General features: G+C 41.4%; 1 protein-coding gene across 1 annotated transcript in view; it reads right to left on the bottom strand.

Annotated features, from left to right (window-relative positions):
- LOC122556531 (protein KIBRA-like) overlaps window positions 1–17,536 on the bottom strand; it is a 143,776-nt gene extending 126,240 nt beyond the window's left edge. The window contains exon 1 of the mRNA XM_043703296.1: window positions 16,532–17,536. Coding sequence (XP_043559231.1) covers window positions 16,532–16,665 — 134 coding nt within the window. The 5' untranslated portion in view covers window positions 16,666–17,536. The remainder of the gene's footprint in view (window positions 1–16,531) is intronic.
- Window positions 17,537–18,964: the final 1,428 nt, after the last annotated feature.

Below are 18,964 nucleotides of genomic sequence, written 5' to 3'. Positions count from 1 at the left end.
CTATTCATATATCTATCCAGATGCCTTTTAAATGTTATACTTGCACTAGCCTCCACCACTTCCTCTGGCAGCTCATTCCATACACTTATTATCCTCTGCATGAAAATGTTGCCCCGTAGGTCTCTTTTATATCTTTCCCCTCTCAACCTAAACCTATGCCCTCTAGTTCTGGACTCCCCCAATCCAGGGAAAAGACTTTGTCTATTTATTCTATCCATGCCCCCCATGAGTTTGTAAACCTCTATAAGGTCACCCATCAGCCTCCTACGCTCCAGGGAAAACAGCCCTAGCCTATTCAACCTCTCCCTATATCTCAAAATCCTCCAACGTTGAACCCTTTCAAGTTTCACAACATCTTTCCGATAGGAATGAGACCAAAATTGCATGCAATATTCCGACAGTGGCGTCACCAATGTTCTGTACATCCGCAACATGACCTCCCAACTCCTATACTCAATATTCTGACCAATAAAGGAAAGCATACCAAACGCTTTCTTCACAGTCCTATCTACCTGCAACTCCACTTTCAAGGAGCTATGAACCTGCACTCTAAGGTCTCTTTGTTCAGCAACACTCCTAAGGACCTTACCATTAAGTATTTAAGTGCTGCTCAGATTTGCTTTTCCAAAATGCAACACCTCACATTTATCTAAATCCATCTTTCACTTCTCAGCCCATTGACCCATCTGATCAAGATCCCGTTGTAATCTGAGGTAACCTTCTTCGCTATCCACTACACCTCCAATTTTGGTGTCATCTGCAAACTTACTAACTATATCTCTTATGCTCCCATCCAAATCATTTATATAAATGATGAAAAGTAGTTGACCCAGCACCGATCCTTGTGGCATTCCACTGGTCACAGGCCTCCAATCTGAAAAACAACCCTCCACTACCACTCTGTTGATGTTGCTATCTATTTTCCCACATTCTCTATCTTCCATATCCTTCTCCACAGTAAATACTGATGCAAAATACTCATTTAGTATCTTACCCATCTTCTGAGGATCCACATATAGGTGGCCTTGCTGATATTTAAGGGGTGAAAATGTGTTGCTGGAACAGCGCAGCAGGTCAGGCAGCATCCAGGGAACAGGAGAATCGACGTTTCGGGTATAAGCCCTTCTTCAGGAAGGGCTTATGCCCGAAACGTCGATTCTCCTGTTCCCTGGGTGCTACCTGACCTGCTGCACTGTTCCAGCAACACATTTTCAGCTCTGATCTCCAGCATCTGCAGACCTCACTTTCTCCTCTGATATTTAAGGGGCTCCATTCTCTCAGTGGTAACCCTTTTGTTCCTAATGTATTGATAAAATCCTTGTGGATTTTCCTTAATCCTATTTACCAAAGCTATCTCATGTCCCTTTTTTGCCCTTCTGATTTCCCTCTTAAGTATTCTCCTACTACCTTTATACTCTTCGAAGCATTCACTCGATCTCTGCTGTCTGTACCTGACATATGCTTCCTTCTTTTTCTTGATCAAAACCTCAATTGTTCTAATCATCCAGCATTCCCTACATCTACCAGTCTTGCACTTCCACCCTTAACAGGAACATACTGTCCCTGGACTCTTGCTATCTCATTTTTGAAGACTTCCCATTTTCCTGCTATCTTTCTACCAGCAAACATCCACCCCAATCAATTTTTCAAAGTTCTTGCCTAATACTGTCAAAATTGACCTTCACCCAATTTAGAAATTTAACTTTTAGACTGAATCTATCCTTTTCCATCATTATTATAAAACTAATAGAATAATGGTCGCTGGCCCCAAAGTGCTCCCCCACTGACATCTCAGTCACCTGCCCTGCCTTATTTCCCAAGAATAGGTCAGGCTTTGCACCTTCTCTGGTAGGTACATCCACATAATGAATCAGAAAATTTTCTTATCCACACTTAAATTCCTCTTCATCACAGCCAACCTAGTCTATATTTGGAAAGTTAAAATCCCTTACCATAACTACCGTATTATTCTTACACATAACAGGAGATCTCAGTTATGTGTAAGAATAATACGGTAGTTATTCCTTACAAATTTGTTTCTCAATTTCCTGCTGACTACTGGGGAGTCGACAGTACAATCCCAAAAAGGTGATCATCCCTTTCTTATTTCTCAGTTTCACCCAAATAACTTCCCTGGACATATTCTCAAGAATATCCTCCCTAATTACAGCTATAATGTTAACACTCAAAGATGCCACTCTCCCTCCTCTCTTGCCCCACCTCCCCTTTCTATTCTTCCTGTAGCATTTGTACCCTGGAACATTCCTGCCCATCCTTGAGCCACGTCTCTGTAATTGCTAAGATATCTCAGTCCCATGTTCCCAGCCATGCCCTGAAATCATCTGCTTTACCTGTTAGGCTTATTGCATTGAAAATAATTGCAGTTTAACTTATCAGTCCTACCTAGGTCTCTGCTTTGTTCTGCCTGCCCTGACTGTTTGACTTGCTCCTTTTCCCAACTGTACCAGTCTCAGATTGATCTCTTTCCTCACTATCTTCCTGGGTCCCATCCTCTCCTTACTAATTTAAATCATCCCAAGTAGCTCTCGCAAACCTCCCTGCCAGTATATTAGTCACTTTCCAATTCAGGTGCATTCCGTCCTTCAGGTTACTTCTACTCCAGAAGAGATTCCAATGATCCAAAAAGTGAAGCCTTTTCCCCTGTACCAGCTCCTCAGCCATGCATTCATTTGCTCCATCCTCCTATTCCTATCCGCACTAGCTCATGGCACTGGAAGTAATCCAGATGTCCTTCAGGACCTCCTTTTTAAATTCCTGCCTAAGTTACTATATGCTCTCCTCAGAATCTTATCCTTTTCTCTTTCTAAGTTGTTAGTTCCGATATGTACAACCACCTCCTGCTAGTCCCTCTCCCCTTTGTGAATATTCTGCACCTCCTTCAAGATATCCTTGATCCTGGCACCAGGGAGGCAACACATCATAGTCATAGAGATGTACAGCATGGAAACAGACACTTCGGTCCAATCAGTCCATGCCGACCAGATATCCCAGCCCAATCTAGTGCCACCTGCCAGCACCCGGCCCATATCCCTCCAAACCCTTCCTATTCATATACCTATCCAAATGCCTCTTAAATGTTGCAATTGTACCAGCCTCCACTACATCCTCTGGCAGCTCATTCCATACACGTACCACCCTCTGCATGAAAACGTTGCCTCTTAGGTCTCTTTTATATCTTTCCCCTCTCACCCTAAACCTATGCCCTCTAGTTCTGGACTCCCCGACCCCAAGGAAAAGACTTTGTCTATTTATCCTATCCATGCCCCTCATAATTTTGTAAACCTCTATATGGTCACCCCTCAGCCTCCGACGCTCCAGGGAAAGCAGCCCCAGCCTGTTCAGCCTCTCCGTGTAGCTCAGATCCTCCAACCCTGGCAATACCCTTGTAAATCTTTTTGGAACCCTTTCAAGTTTCACAACATCTTTCTGATGTCTTGCTGTCGGGCTCAGAAATGTTGTCTGTGCCTCTGACTGGGCAATCCCCTATCAGTATCAACTGCTTAGAACCTGACATACCCTTCATTACATGACAGCCAGTCTCAATACTAGAAACCTGGCTATTTGTGCTACATTCCCCTGAGAGCACATCACCCAACAGCTCTCCCCCTCCCCCCACTCCACATTTTTCCAAATTGGCATGCATGTTTGAGATGGAGACAGCCACTGGAGACTCCTGCATGACCAGCCTCCCTCTCCTATCTTTCCTGGCAGTAACCCATCTATCCTGAATTGAATTGAATTGAATTTATTGTCACGTGTACTGAGGCACAGTGAAAAGCTTTGTCTTGCAAGCAATACAGGGTCAGAGTTAAGTAGCATAAATAAATAGGTAAACAGCAGCAAAAAACAAAAACACAGGTACAGGCGAATGTTAAGAGTTTGAGAGTCTATTCAGCATTCTAACAACAGTAAGGTAGAAACTATTTCAAAACTGGCTGGTGCGTGTGTTCAGGTTTCTGTACCTTCTCCCAGATGGTAGAGGTTTTAGAAAAACATTGCTAGGGTGGGATGGATCTTTGAGAATGCTGGCGGCCTTTCCTTAACAGCGGGCCTGTTAAATGGATTCTACAGGTGGAAGGTTGGCCTTTGTGACTGTCCAGGCCGAGTTCACCACTCTGTAACCATCTCCGCTCGTGAATTGCCATTATCCGACTATATCTGTTGTTTTTCTCCCTTCCTACAGCAGATTTCCATCAAATCTCCAAGCTTCTGTAAATTCCTCATTGCCACTCAACATCAATCCTTGCAATCTGATAGGATTCGCAACCAAACACACTTCCTGCAAATGCAATCATCAGTAACATAGAAATTCTCCCTAATCTCCCACACCCGACAGGAAGAGCACATCACTCTACTGAAGGCCATCTTTGCACCTTAACTATCTACAGATGCAGAAATTAGCAGTCTTACTGCTCTAAAAAACAGCCCTCCAGGTCAACTTAGTATTTACGCTTTAGATTTGTAAAGTTTAATTAAGAGATAGATCTCAATAAAACCTATAATCAAAAAAAGAATCCACTCTATTCACTATTGTTGCTTTACAAAATAAACAGTAAAATTACACTTTAAAAAGCCACTTAGCTGCTCCCCTGCTGTGAACTCCCCCCCACAGGTTACTACTCCAAGGTCAACTGTGAACTTGGCTGTTTGTTAATTTTTCTTAGTCAAACTCCAAAGTCCAGACATTCTTGAAAGCTAACAGCAGAAGCAATAGCTATGCAGATTCATCGTTGGATGTGACATCAGTGTAGGTTTCTTTCTCCATTTGAATTACTTCCAATGTGATCAATACCTTTGTCAGTCTTCCTCCTTTTTTAAAGTGCCTTGTTTAAACATTCTTTCTCCCCAAAGTTCCAAAACAATGCAACACCTTCTCGAACAGTAATTACTGCTACTAGAATTTGAGGAAATGAGCTCCAACACTGAAAACACCTCAAAAAAGCGAGCAGCTCTTACAGCCACAATTTTTCCCATCCTCAATCTACACTTTCAAAAGCACAATGACAATTCAGAACCTTCCTGTTGTCTCTTGTTTCAAACATCTGGCACTCTCTGCCTATTCTGATATTTCCAATTACATCAGAGTATATGTTCATTGCTTCCTCTACAGATTAGTCTAAACCAGAAAGCATTTATCAGGCCTTGCAGTTCAATTATGGAAGTGCTTTCTACTGCTGTGACCTCATTTTGAGGGTTGAAAATTGTTGCATTCCCTCAGTGAGATCTGTGGGAGATGGATGGGAGTGTGTGTGTGTCTGTTGCTGCTACTGTTTGAGAAAGAGTATAGCCTTAATAAATTGGTCAAACCTCTTCCACAGCCATTATTACCTTGTAACTCATGACACCAGAATTTCAGTTACCAACTCCACTTGGAATCTCAACCAATACTTTTGGATTCCTAGACTTAAAGTATTAGACAACTTTTAAATTCATAATTTGGAGACGCTGGCGTTGGACTGAGGTGTACAAAGTTAAAAATCACAACACCAGGTTATAGTCCAACAGGTTTATTTGGAAATACTAGCTTTCGGAGTGCTGCTCCTTCATCAGGTGATTGCGTATTCTCCACAATCACCTGATGAAGGAGCAGTGCTCCGAAAGCTAGTGTTTCCAAATAAACCTGTTGACTATAACCTGGTGTTGTGTAATCTTTTAAATTATAATACATAATCTAAGATAACATGAATTGCTGAAGTGTTAACTAATACACCACTGAAATTTCAACTTTTGGCACCCTGTTAAGAGGAACACAACATTCGTCACATTCCACTGCTTTAACAAACTTGAAGCCTATTATTTATATTGTCCTAGCTCTGCAAATATGCTTATACTAATCATAAGATCATTCTGGGTGTTCTGCATTCCAAGCATACTTGCATTGCATGCCTAGTTTATTACTTTGTTCATACAGAGACACATTTCTGACTCTCACTTAGATAATCGGAGAGGAGTGTCAACAGGTTATTTAGTTAGCACAATTCCTTATATTTAGCAATATATTTTAAGACAAATCATTATTGACAGTAATACAAAATGAACTGACTCCGTCAAAAATAATCATTTGCTCAGAAACGTGTATGATATTCAATGTGCTATTAATCAATAGATTTTCTAAACATCTTTTATTTCTTCCTTCCCCTGTAACACTGCTAGATTCAATAATGAGATTTGAAATACTGTAGCTAGAGTTCGGTGACAGCACAGGTGGAGAGCTGTTAATAAAGCAAACTGTATTTTAGGCTTCCTGAACAAGGGCAGAGTTCAAGTGCATCGAGATGATGATAAACTTAGATAAGATATTGATTAGACTGCAGCTGGAGTACGGTGTACAGTTCTTGTATCACAATATAGAAATGACTTGAATGCATTGGAGAGCACAAAAGAGGGTTACAAGAATAGCTCCAGACACTTAAATTTTGTGGAAAGACTGAAGAATTTGGGACTGTTTTCATTGGAAAGGACAAGGCCAAGAGGAGATGTGATAATTTACAAAACCATGTGGAGTCTGAACAGAGTGGGTAGAGAGAAACTGTTCCCACTCTCAAATGAATCAAGGACCAGTTTTAATTTATTTCGCAAAAGAAGTAAATGCGAGGTGAGAAAAAATGTTGTGACATTGAGTAGTTAAGGTATAGAATATACTGTCTGGTGGTATGGTGGAGACAGATTCAATTGAGGTATTCAAAAGGGCATTGCATGGTTATTTAAATGAAAACAATGTGCAAGGTTACAGGAAATGGCAGAGGATTGGCACAAAGTTAAAACACTCAGAAGGCCAGTGCAGACACAATGGGATGACTGGCCTACTTTTAAACCACAACAATTCTGTGATTCTTTGCTTGACCTCCTTCGGTATTCTAGGATGTAGGTCATTAGAACTCAAATACTTTGCATTTTCATGTTATACTGTTTTCAGAACTGGTTCCTTCTCTATAATTATCATATCTGACTGCTCCGCTTCCTCCTCCTGCATTCTTAGATTTCTCTATCATTTCTTTGTGAATGCAAAGATTAATTTAATGTAGCCACTAAGCCCTTCAATCTCCATCAGGCTTTATTCTTTGCTATTAGTCTTGGCCATGAACTATTCTTTTACTTTTGATTTGTTTGTTAAGATTCTTTACTATTTCCATTTATGCCAGGTATTTGTTAAAATTTCTTGATTCCCAATTATTTTGATTTCCATCAGCAAAAAATACTGCTAACTAATATTTTTTGATGGTGACTTCAGGAAACTCTTCTGAAAGGAATTGTAACAAGCTTCATTTTTACTGAAAAGATTGTATTTTATAAAGCAAACTGTGAAATAAAAAAGAACCCGCAAGGCAAAACATTCATACTTAATAAAGCTATGTTTACAATAGGTAAATTTTTAGATGCCATTAATGGAATAAAGTTAATGTTCACTCAAGAATACACGTTAATTGAAAACCAGCACAGAATTATAAAAGGTTAATGGTACTTAAGGGAACAGTCTATTGATCACAGGTCCCATCAACCAGAGTGGAGCGAAATAATTGGTTGAACACCCATGTCAGTTCCATTTTCACACTCCTATTCTCACCTATTTTTCTCTCTCTTGCTCTATTAGAACCACAATATGGTTGCCTTCATTCTCACTTTCAAACACAGAAAGCCCCACAATTGATCATCCTTCACCAGTTCTTAGACTCACAGAATCCTTATAGTGCAGAAAGAGACCATTCAGCCCATCGACTCTCCAAAGTCCATCTCAGCCCAGACCCAGCCCCTCCACCAAATTCCTCATATCCCTACATTTACACTAATCCACCGAGCCTGCACATCCCTGGACACTTTGGGGCAATTTATCATGGCCAATCCACCTAGCCTTAACATCTTTAGACTGTGGGAGGAACCCTGAATATCCGGTAGAAATCCACAGACACAGAGAATGTGCAAACTCCACAGAGAGTCACCCAAGGCTAGAATCGAGCACTGTAGGGCAGCAGTCCTAACCACTCAGTCACCATACTGTCCATTTCAGTCACCTCCAGCATGGTGCCTGTCAAATCTTCCCCTTCCCTCCCAGCATTCCAAAGGGACAGCTCCCTCCTTAGCATCCATGTCCACCCCAATCATCCCTAACACCTTACTGGCTTCACTCATAAACTTTCCATACAAGTGTAGGAGATGCAATACCCCTCCTTTACCTCCAGCTCCTGCCTTCCCATCAGTCAGAGCCTTCCAGGTGAAATAATGATTTACTCACATGGAGGCGGGGGGGTCTAAGTTGTCCTGCATTGTATGAATTGACTTGCTGTTCACAACCCAGTGACTGTAGCCTGAACTTTCTGTTCAAGAGGTAGTGTCTTCTCGACTGATGTGGATTATATAACTGCTTAGGAGAACACCACAGTTCCATTCGCAAATGTAACTCGGAGCTTCCTGTTCATTTTTTTTATTCACCTCCCACTGTGAACTTGGCCTTCTACACTGTTCCAAGGAAGTTCAACGCACACTCAAGGTACAGCATCTTGTCTTTCCATTAGACACTTTACATGTAGCCTTCTGGGCTGAATAGAACAATTTCAGATTTTAACCCCAGCCCCATTTTTTGCAGCAACCCTATTACTCACATTGAGATCTTTTGTAGATGCATATTTTGTTCTTTATTTCATTAACATCAGATGTTGCATTTTACCATCATCTTTTCATTATCTAATATTTCCCCATCCACCTTGTCCCAGAATTATTTTGTTCTTTCACCATCTCCCCAACGTCCTCGTCTCAGTGCATGCTTAAACTTGATTATATCTTTTTAACTTTTTTCAGTTCTAGCAAAAAATAATTGATCTGGAATATTAACATCTAGGTTTTTGCCACAGATACTGAATGAGCAGCTGAACATTTCAACCATTTTCTTTCCAGATTTCAGAAAATAATGAGTACAAGTTAGAGGAACTGTCAACAACTGAGGAGTCTGGGAGAAATGCTGAGCATGGACTCAGAGAGATAAGTATTGAGAACACCACTATTTTTAAGTTAAATAAAATACTTAGATGCAAAATGTAGTGTAAACTGTCCCACAGTGCTGTAAATTTTCTGCACTGCATACCTTTAAGGTGAGGTCATTCTCATAAGTATTCAGCAATGAAAACTCCCACAAGACTCTTGCACTGTCTTCCTCTATGCTATCTTGCTGGATGGCCACTCACTCACTTTCATCTCAAACTTTCTGTGGAGCAACCACATCCTGCAATGTGCAATCTAGGAAGTTTTCATCTCTTCTTATGTCCTGCATTATTTCCAAACATGCCTCAGCTCTAAAATCCAGAGATCAAATAGTTAAGGAAAGCCTGGTAGCATAGTGGTTAGCACTGCTGCCTCACAGCGCCAGAGACGCGGGTTCAATTCCCGCCTCAGGCAACTGTGTGTGGAGTTTGCACATTCTCCCCATGTCTGCATGGGTTTCCTCCGGGTGCTCCAGTTTCCTCCAAAAATGTGCAGGTTAGGTGAATTGGCCATGCTAAATTGCCTGTAGTGTTAGGTGAAGGGGTAAATGTAGGGGAATGGGTCTAGGTGGGTGGCGGGTCGGTATGGACTTGTTGGGCCAAAGGGCCTGTTTCCACACTGTAAGTAATCTAGTATAAATCATTTATGCATACCACAAACAGCAAGGGCCCCAACACTTATCCCTACAGTGGCTCCGTGGTTCGCACTACTGCCTCACAGCACCAGGAACCTGGGTTCAATTTCACTCTCAGGCAACTGCCTGTGTGGAGTTTGCACATTCTCCCGATGTTTGTGTAGGTTTCCTCCGGTGCTCCAGTTTCCTCCAATTGTCCAAAACGATGGGCAGTATAGGTGAATTGGCCATGCCAAATTGCCCACAATGTCCAGCAATGTACAAGGTAGACAGATTAGCCATGGGAAATGCAGGGTTACAGAGGTAGGGTACAAGAGTGGATCTGGGTGGGATGCTCTATGGAGCGTTGGTGTGGACTCGATGGGCTGAATGGCCTACTTCCACACTGTAAGGATTCTAAAGCATGAACCCCACTGGACAAAAGCTTCCAGTCACATCAACACCCCTCTCTGCTTCCTGCCCTCAGCCAATTCAGAACCAATTTGTCAAGCTTCCACAGACCCCATGAACTCTTAACTTCAGCATCAGTTTCCCATGTGGGACTTTATCAAAAAGCTTTCTGAAGATAAGAAAACAATGTCAAATACATTTCCCTCACTTACACACCTGGTATCTCTGAAAAATTCAACTAAGTTGTCCAGACATGACATAACCATACTGACTGTTATAGAATAGCATATAGAATAGAATCCATACAGTGTGGAAATAGGCCATTTGGTCCAACAAGTCCATACCTACCCTCCTTTCCCTCCCTCTCCAAGTACAGATTAATTCTGTTAGTCAGAATTGTTTCCAATAGTTTCCCTACCTGGCTGACTGGCCTGCAGATTTGTGGTTTATTTGCTCCCTTCTTGAATAACGATTCTACACTGGCTGTATTAGAGTCATAGAAATGTACAGCATGGAAACAGACCCTTCGGTCCAACCAGTCCATGCTGACCAGATATCCCAACCCAATCTAGTCCCACCTGCCATCACCCGGCCCATATCCCTCCAAACCCTTCCTATTCATATACCCATCCAAATGCCTCTTAAATGTTGCAATTGTACCAGTCTCCACCACATCCTCTGGCAGTTCATTCCATACACGTACCACCCTCTGCGTGAAAAAGTTGCCCCTTAGGTCCCTTTTATATCTTTCCCCTCTCACCCTAAACCTATGCCCTCTAGTTCTGGACTCCCCGACCCCAGGGAAAAGATTTTGCCTATTTATCCTATCCATGCCCCTCATAATTTTGTAAACCTCTATAAGGTCACCCCTCAGCCTCCGACGCTCCAGGGAAAACAGCCCCAGCCTGTTCAGCCTCTCCCTGTAACTCAGATCCTCCAACCCCGGCAACACCCTTGTAAATCGTTTTGGAACCCTTTCAAGTTTCACAACATCTTTCTGTCTCTTATCCTCTGTCATCACTCCTGTGGCCAGGGAGGAATCTGCTATTTCCACCCCTTGCTTCTCTCAACATGGGATACATTTCATCTGGCCCTGGAGATTTAAATACTTTTAAGCCCACCAGACCTCATCAGAAACTTACCTCTGTCTATATTATTTTTCATTAAGTTTATAACACTCCTTTTACTTGTTTTTTATACCTACTTCATCCCTCTCACTAGTGGACACTGATACAAATTATTCATTTAGCTTAACAGGTGGTCCTTAAAAGAAATATTGAAGGTCACCCACCGCAAAAGAGAAGGAACATTTAAAATTTAATTTCTGTGCAGCCACCAAGAACAGAAGTGTAGTTTGCATGCCCTGACCACCACATCTATCTTGACTCATTTCATTTCTCTTTACAATATCCATTACTACTGTATTTGGCTTCTGCATCACTTAATCTTTTGTTACTTATCCATCCTATAAGAGACCTTCATTTTGTTTCACCTGCCACTTACCCCTGGCTTAAAAGGTTTTGGTTCTACTTTTCTTCAGTTTTGATACTACGTAATCAAACATTAACTCAGTTTCTCACCACAGATACAGACTGACATGTTGAGAATTTCGAGCAATTGTGTTTTTGTTTTTATTACATGAGTCAGTAACTCATTGGAGGCAGAGAAAATTCATAAATTAGCACACTGATCCAGGATTCAAAACTGACATCTGCAGCTCACTGATTTCTTCCAAATGAGGCCCACGGACAAACCTTGATCAGGTCTGAGAACAAAGTCTTCTGATGTTAATCTGAATTATTAACCCTATCACACAAGAAACCAAAACCATATCTAAATTCTGCACATCAAATAATGCAATAAAATTCACATTGTGCAGAATAATAAGCACTAACAAATTTTGTGATTCTGACAGAGACTGTTATATCCCCAAAAGCACAATGTACTTCATATAAAATAAGTTTACAATTGAAATCTCGAACTATTCACCCAGTTTGATTGCATGGCTTTTGTTAGTATTTACTTGAGGCTACAGAAAGGAAACTAAATTCCCAATAGAGTTAAGAAACTGGTTTGATGCAATGACTCCCCGAAAGGGTCTAAGAAAATAACTGTTTATTTATGCAAAATAATTGGTGAGAACCAAGCATAGAAAAGACATACAAAAACAAATGGTTTAGTGACAATATCTGGATGTCAGTCAAAAAAAAACTAAAACAAATAATCACAAATGCTTTTTCAACATACTGATCTTAACAAAAGTGAATAAAACGGATCACATAGCACATCAAAGTTCCAGGAAAAATGACTAACAACTGCATGAGAAATAGACAATAGAATACAGTGAGCCAAAGAAAATCTTAAAAGATCTACAATAAATCAATAAAGTAAAAGCTATACCAGTGAATGACAGAAATTAGAATGCTTACATCAGAGGAAGTTCAGAAAAAAATGGAAAGCATATTTCCAAAATTACTTAGTCTACACCTTATAACTCACCAGGCTTTGTCAAAATCCAGATATCATTCATAAAGATGTTTCAACCAATTATACTGAGTGTAGTATATTTTAGAAACTTAGAATAGCATCCATGGAATTTCTTGCTGGAATAGTTCTAAATACATTTCCACTTCACACTGGCTTCACTTTACACTCCACATATAATTTCAATTGTACCTAGCATTTACATTGTGCTATGCCTCACTGGTGAAGCATGCTGAAATCAAGTCCCAATATTCCTGAAATCATCACAAAAATTAAAAATTTTGTCCAAGAGTACAAAATCTTCAATTTAATTGTCTAATAGATTCAGGTTAACCAAAAACACAAACCAGGTTCTGTACTAAACAAGAGCTACTATTTGTTATAAATAAAAAGACTATAACCACAAGTAAACTAGTGCAAACTGCTGATATTTAACTCTATTAGTTCAAACATTAACCCCCTTCACACACATACTGGCAGACAAAAAAAAATTAGTTATTATGGATGGAGAGGAAAATTATTGGGGAAACAATTATATGGCACCAGTCCTCATGATTTCATGGAGGGGTTCCTTATGTTTCCCAAGTTTTTAAGCTTTTCTTTGGATTCTTTTACTTCTTAGCAGAAGGCATATGATGAATAGTTCACAAATGATAAAGTATTTGACTTATTGGTTACAAGCCTCAGCTTACAACAACTCATGGAAGAAAAACTTTTTTTTTTAGCTTCAGATATTTTAGTGGAGAGAAGCACAGCCTCCTGCAGAGATCAGAAGGCTTCTCACTGTGCCAACCACACCCTCAAGCTGTTCGACTATCCAGTTATCAGAGAGTTGTCATCAAGCTGATGGCATCCACAACTGGTCACAAGTCCACAAATCAATCAATCAGCAATTTGTTGTTGGATGAGTCTCACTGTTTCTCAACACCTTTAGCTTGTAGAAATCTTTTGTTTCTTAAATATATTCTGTAACTTGGCCTCCACAGCCTTCCATGCATTCACCACACTCTCGTCATCACAGTCCAAAATGGCCTAGTATGTAACGTGAAACCATGATCTCTTGTCTGAGAACCCCCATGCTCCTTTACTCAAACCACTTGTAATAATGCTAACATCGGATTTGCCTAGCTAGTTGTTTGCGGGCATTGGATACTTGATTTCAATGACTTGTATACAAGAACAGCCAGATCCCTTTGTCCATCAACATCTCCCAATCCATCATCATTTAAATAACACTCTGCTATTCTGTTATTCCTACTGAAGTGGGCAACTTCACATTTATCCAAACTATACTGCATCTGCTATCTATTTGCCTACTCATCAAACTTGTCTAATTTGCATTGAAGGAACGCCAATTTTCCTGCTCCTCAGATGCTGACTGACCTGCTGTGCTTTTCAAGCACCACTCTGACCTAATTTGCCTTGAAGCCTTTTGAGATTGTTCTTACCACTCACTCCAACTTATTTTCTGTTGTCAGCAAATCTTGAAATATTAAACTTGAATCCCTTATTTATGGGCAACAGAGTGATAGGGCATATAGAACCTAATGATTTTATAATGGATTTATGAAGGAAAAGTCAATCCACTGAAATTGTTTGACTGTGTAGCCAGCTAGTAGAGTTTTGAGAATTGTTAGATGTACTCCAGAACTTAAAAAGGGATGAGACGAAATATGAAGATGAAAGTCCGCTGCATTGGCAGTTAATACCAACATGGCACGAGAAATGGACGGAAAACAGAGTGACAGAAAAGTGATTACTTTTGGAATTGCCAGCAACAAGACGTAGAGCATTGCATGGATCAGCGCTTGATCCAGTTTCCACCTACAATTGATAAAAGCAACTTAGATGAAGAGACAAAATGTAATATCTTGAAGCATGCTGACCATACATAAGAATGCATGAAAATAGAAGAGTAAGGCTGATACATCATCAAATCAGTTCTGTCCTTCATTAAAATCATATTTAACTATTCATCTTATTGCTCTCCATACTCTGTATCCTCATCTCACAAGTTCTTTAGTGCTTAAATATCTTTGAATAGAAGCAATGACTAGAAAATTACAAAGAATAACCAACACCTCCCCATGTGAAAACTTTTAAAAATTTCTTATCTCTGTCCTAAGCAGCCAACCTCTTATCCTAACACGATGAGCTGGATTTGAAAGGGACCAGATTGGGAAATGGTGGAAAGGTCCCAGATGTGCATGGCCCCCACTTCACCCCTTGTTTTTAACACATCCAATGTTTGTCAGTAAGGGAAAGGAGGCAGGTTGCAGGTCACACAGGAAAAAACCCAAACTCAGCACGGTCACATGACCTCAGCAGTGGGCCCATTTTTGCAGTTGCAAGATATTTAACCTACTGTGTGAGACTACAGTGTATGTAGCTGTAAATATTGTTTGAGCGTGGGTAAAGTCTGTTTAAGTGTCATGATCTGTAGCTTTGTTTAAACGCATTACCTGTTTAAAAAAAAGTGACAGTTGTCCTTGAAAAACCCATTACTAGATGGCTTTGATTGACAGGCCATTTTTCTCAGATTAGTACACAAAAATGTAGCCAGGATGCATGCAATTCCAAAATGAGTTCTTTGTTGACGTTTCCTCAAGGGTTATACATCAATATGAATAATTAGCTAACTTTCAAAAGCTACATCTGACTTTAAAATTTAAAGACATTTAAAGGTTTAGCAGTTTATTTTATAAGAGTTCAAGAAAATTAAAAATCTTTGAATTAATTTTATAAAATGGTGTCTTATCTCCCCTATTACCAAATGTGTATAAAGTTGAAAGCTGTGGTTTTCAGTCTACTATTACTTCATCTCCGCATGGCTTTTGAGGTCTGCCCATGTGGGTGAGTGACCTTTTTTTCAAATTCATTCATGAATGTGGGCATCATTGGCTAACCAGTATTTATCACCCATTTCTAATTGCCCAGAAGGCAATGAGTCAACCACATTGCTGTGTCTCTGGAGTCACATGCTAGAAAGGTAATGGCAGCAGTTTCCTTCCCTAAGATGCCAAGGCAGAGGATAAGAATTACATCATTCAGCCTATTGAGTCTGCTCTGCTATGCAATCATGGCTTTTACATTTCTCAACCCCAAGCTCCTGCCTTCTTCCCATATCCCTTGATCCTCTTACCATTAAGAACCTCGGTCTTGAATGCAATGATTTGGCCTCCACAGTCCTCCGCAGCAATGGCTGCTACAGATTCACCACCCTGTCACTGAAGAAATTCCCCATCATCTCAATTCTAAAGAGTCATCCCTTCACTCTGAGGCTGGGCCCTTGAGTCCTAATCTCTCCAATACTGGAAACACTGTTGCCATGTCCATTCTCCTAGCCTGTCCAAGTCCTCTTATAGTCTCCCCACTTCTTCAACACTATCTGACCCTCAACCTACCTATAAAGGACAAAATGAACTGGATAGTTTTTTTCCCAGACAATTATATCATGGTTACCATCAGACTCTTAAATCCAGATTTTTAGTGAATTCAAATTCTCCAATCTGCCTTGGCCAGATTTGGTCTGCAGAACATTACCTAGGTCTCTGGATTAACAGTCTAGCAATAATGCGATTAATGCCATTGCCTCCCCATTGCAACTTCAAACACCGGTTGTGTTTCATTCATTTGAAAAAGAGTTAACAAGAAATTTTTGGCGCTTAAAAATTATCCAACGTTTCATAAAGATTGCATACAATGTCTCAGGTTTAAGCGCTTGCAAATTTGATGAGCCCTTTAAGTTGCAATGTTTTTTTTTCTCGGTAAGCAAGCCAGGAACATAAAGCAATCAAACTGGAATGACCTCAGAATTCTGCAGAAAGGAATGAGGTGAAGGACTTCAGAATATCGCGCGTGCGCATTACAGGCCCAGGTTTATTCCGTCCATCATTCCCAATATCAGACATGCTCAGTAACGGGAACTCCCTCAGTCGATCGAGATAACGCACGCGCAGTACACCAAACGACAGCACCTTATTTGGCAAGTGGCTGCTGTGTTTGGGTTGCTAACCGGGGCCTACCCACCTGTCGCGGGGATCGACCCAGCTCGTCTGCTTGGTGTTATGGTCAATGTAGTACAACTTCCCATCGTAGTCGGTCGCCTCTTCCCAACCGGGTGGCAGGGGCAGTTCTCCATTGCCCTTGCTGGGCTTGAGCATAGCGAGCGGCAGGTTGTTAGAAACTCCAGCTCCTCCATAGGAAAGTGTAACGATGAAGGAGAAACGCCGAGTTGCTGCACCGCGCCAGCGGCGCTTCGCCTTGAAACATTCCTCTCTTTCTTTCTCCCTTCAAGTCCGTGATAAGCAAATGATGATTGTCTGTCCTCCCCTCTCCTCCTCACGCCTCCATGTTTATTGGAGGGAGAAGCTCGAGCGGCCGTTTGGATTCCGCTCGCGCTCCCAACCGAAACGCGCGCACGACCATCCAAAATGCCGCCGTTCTTTCAGCCGTTCTCCTCCACTCTGTCGGGCTTGCAGACTCTCCCGCTCTGACCCGACTCCTGCCTTGAGAGCGAAGGTTTCCCTCTCGTTGTCCTCCCGCTGATGAACCGCTGGCCTATTCCTTTGCCCCGGCGGCTGAGCGGCACCGCTTCCGAATGCTCTCCGCTTACTGCATGACGTCATCCAGGTTGTCAGTCAGGTACCTTTCTGCCATAATTACACTAAAAGGAGCGCTGCACTGGCACCGTAATGTCCTTAAACCTGGCGAAGGCACTCGGCTCGAAACGTTGACTCTCCTGCTCCTCGGATGCTGCTTGACCTGCTGTGTTTTCCCAGCCCCACATCAATTGACTCTGACTTCAGCATCTGCAGTCTTGACTGTTTGCACGTCCTTAAAATTATTGTTCCCTTCTTCGAAACTTCTCACCCCACCACCACTTTAAAAATTGAGTTAAAAGGTGGGTTGGAATTGAATTACTGCGACCATATGCAGATGCTAGCTTTGTCTCACTTAGCACTGCGCTTATTCCCCGATTCTACAAGGTTATGGGTTCAAGTCCCATTTTGGTGCGGTAGTGCGGACTCCTTGGCATGCCATATTTTGGATCAGGTTTGAAGTAGTTGCCTTGAGTTGTCCCTCATGGGCTAAAACCATCCTATTTTAAGATCCCTCCCCCCACCACCACCTTAGCCTGGCTGATATCCCTCAATCCACGCCAGAAAGACAAACATAGAGAATGCTGGAGTCTGGCAGTATTTCTGGAATGGAAAACGGAGTTAATATTTCAATTCCTTTATTACTTTTTTTCGAATGTGAAATGTAAACTCTTTATCTCTCCATTGCTGCCAGACCTACTGAATATTTCCAGCATCTGTGTTCAATTCAGTTTTCCAGCATTCACAGTATTTTGCCTTTATTCACAAACAGATTATTGGTCATTGTTAAATGGTTGTTTATGGGAGCTTGAAAGATGGAAAAGTGGGAGTGGAGAGAAAATTAAATTGTCAACCATGTTTCCTACATTATAAGAGTGAGTAAATTTCAACAGTACATAATTGGCTGCAAAGTGTATTGGAACTTCGTGAGTATAACATGTACTGCATTTCATGTTTATGCAGAGGTGTATGCAATTTTGCAGCGAAATGGAGACATTCAAGTTATTGTCCCTGTTCTTTCTTGATGAGAGAGTTCTCCAATGTGGTCTTCCACCCTTATTTCTTTCCCCATAACCCTATAAATTTTTCTTGTCAAATAAATGTTCAACTGCATTTTTGGGGTTCTATCAAAGGAAAGATATACTGGCATTGGAGGGGGTCAGTCAAGGTTTACAAGAATGATCCTGGGGATTTTGGCCTTGTTACATGAGAAGCGGTTGAGAACTCTGGGTCTGTACTCAATGCAGTTTAGAAGAGTGAGGGGATCTGATTGAAACTTACAGAATACTGAGAGGCCTGGGTAGAGTGAGTGGGAAGGAGATGTTCCCACTAGTAGGAGAGACTAGGACATGAGGGCACAGCTTCAGAGTGAAGAGATGACCCTTTAGAACTGAGATGAGGAGGAATTTCTTCAGCTAGAGAGTGGATAATCTCTAGAACTCATTGTTGCAGAGGGCTGTGGAGGTCAAACCATTGAGTGTATTTAAGACAGTGATAGGTTCCTGATTGGTAAGGGGGTCTAGGGTTACAAGTAGAAGGAAGCAGAATGGGATTGTGACACATATCAGCCATGATCAAATGGCGGAGCTGTCTCTTTGAGCTGAATGGCCTAATTCTGCTCCTATTTCTGATGATGTTATGGCCTTGTTAGTGGTGGTTTAACCTGAGGGTTGCCACACCTCAGGTAAGAGGCAAGGTTGAGAAGGCAGGACCTTCATGGTAACCTCAGCATGTAAGTGTTTTGCAAAGCAGTCGCCCAGTTTGTGTTTCATCTCCCCACTGTAGAGAAGACCACATTGTTAGCAGCGAATACATGAAGCAAGTTGTGAGAATGGGGTAAAAACAATGACTGCAGATGCTG

This window comes from Chiloscyllium plagiosum, chromosome 14 (assembly GCF_004010195.1).
Source record: "Chiloscyllium plagiosum isolate BGI_BamShark_2017 chromosome 14, ASM401019v2, whole genome shotgun sequence".
NCBI classification, from domain to species: domain Eukaryota; kingdom Metazoa; phylum Chordata; class Chondrichthyes; order Orectolobiformes; family Hemiscylliidae; genus Chiloscyllium; species Chiloscyllium plagiosum.
Note: the sequence above shows the minus strand (reverse complement) of the source record. Positions and strands in the feature narration are given on the sequence as shown.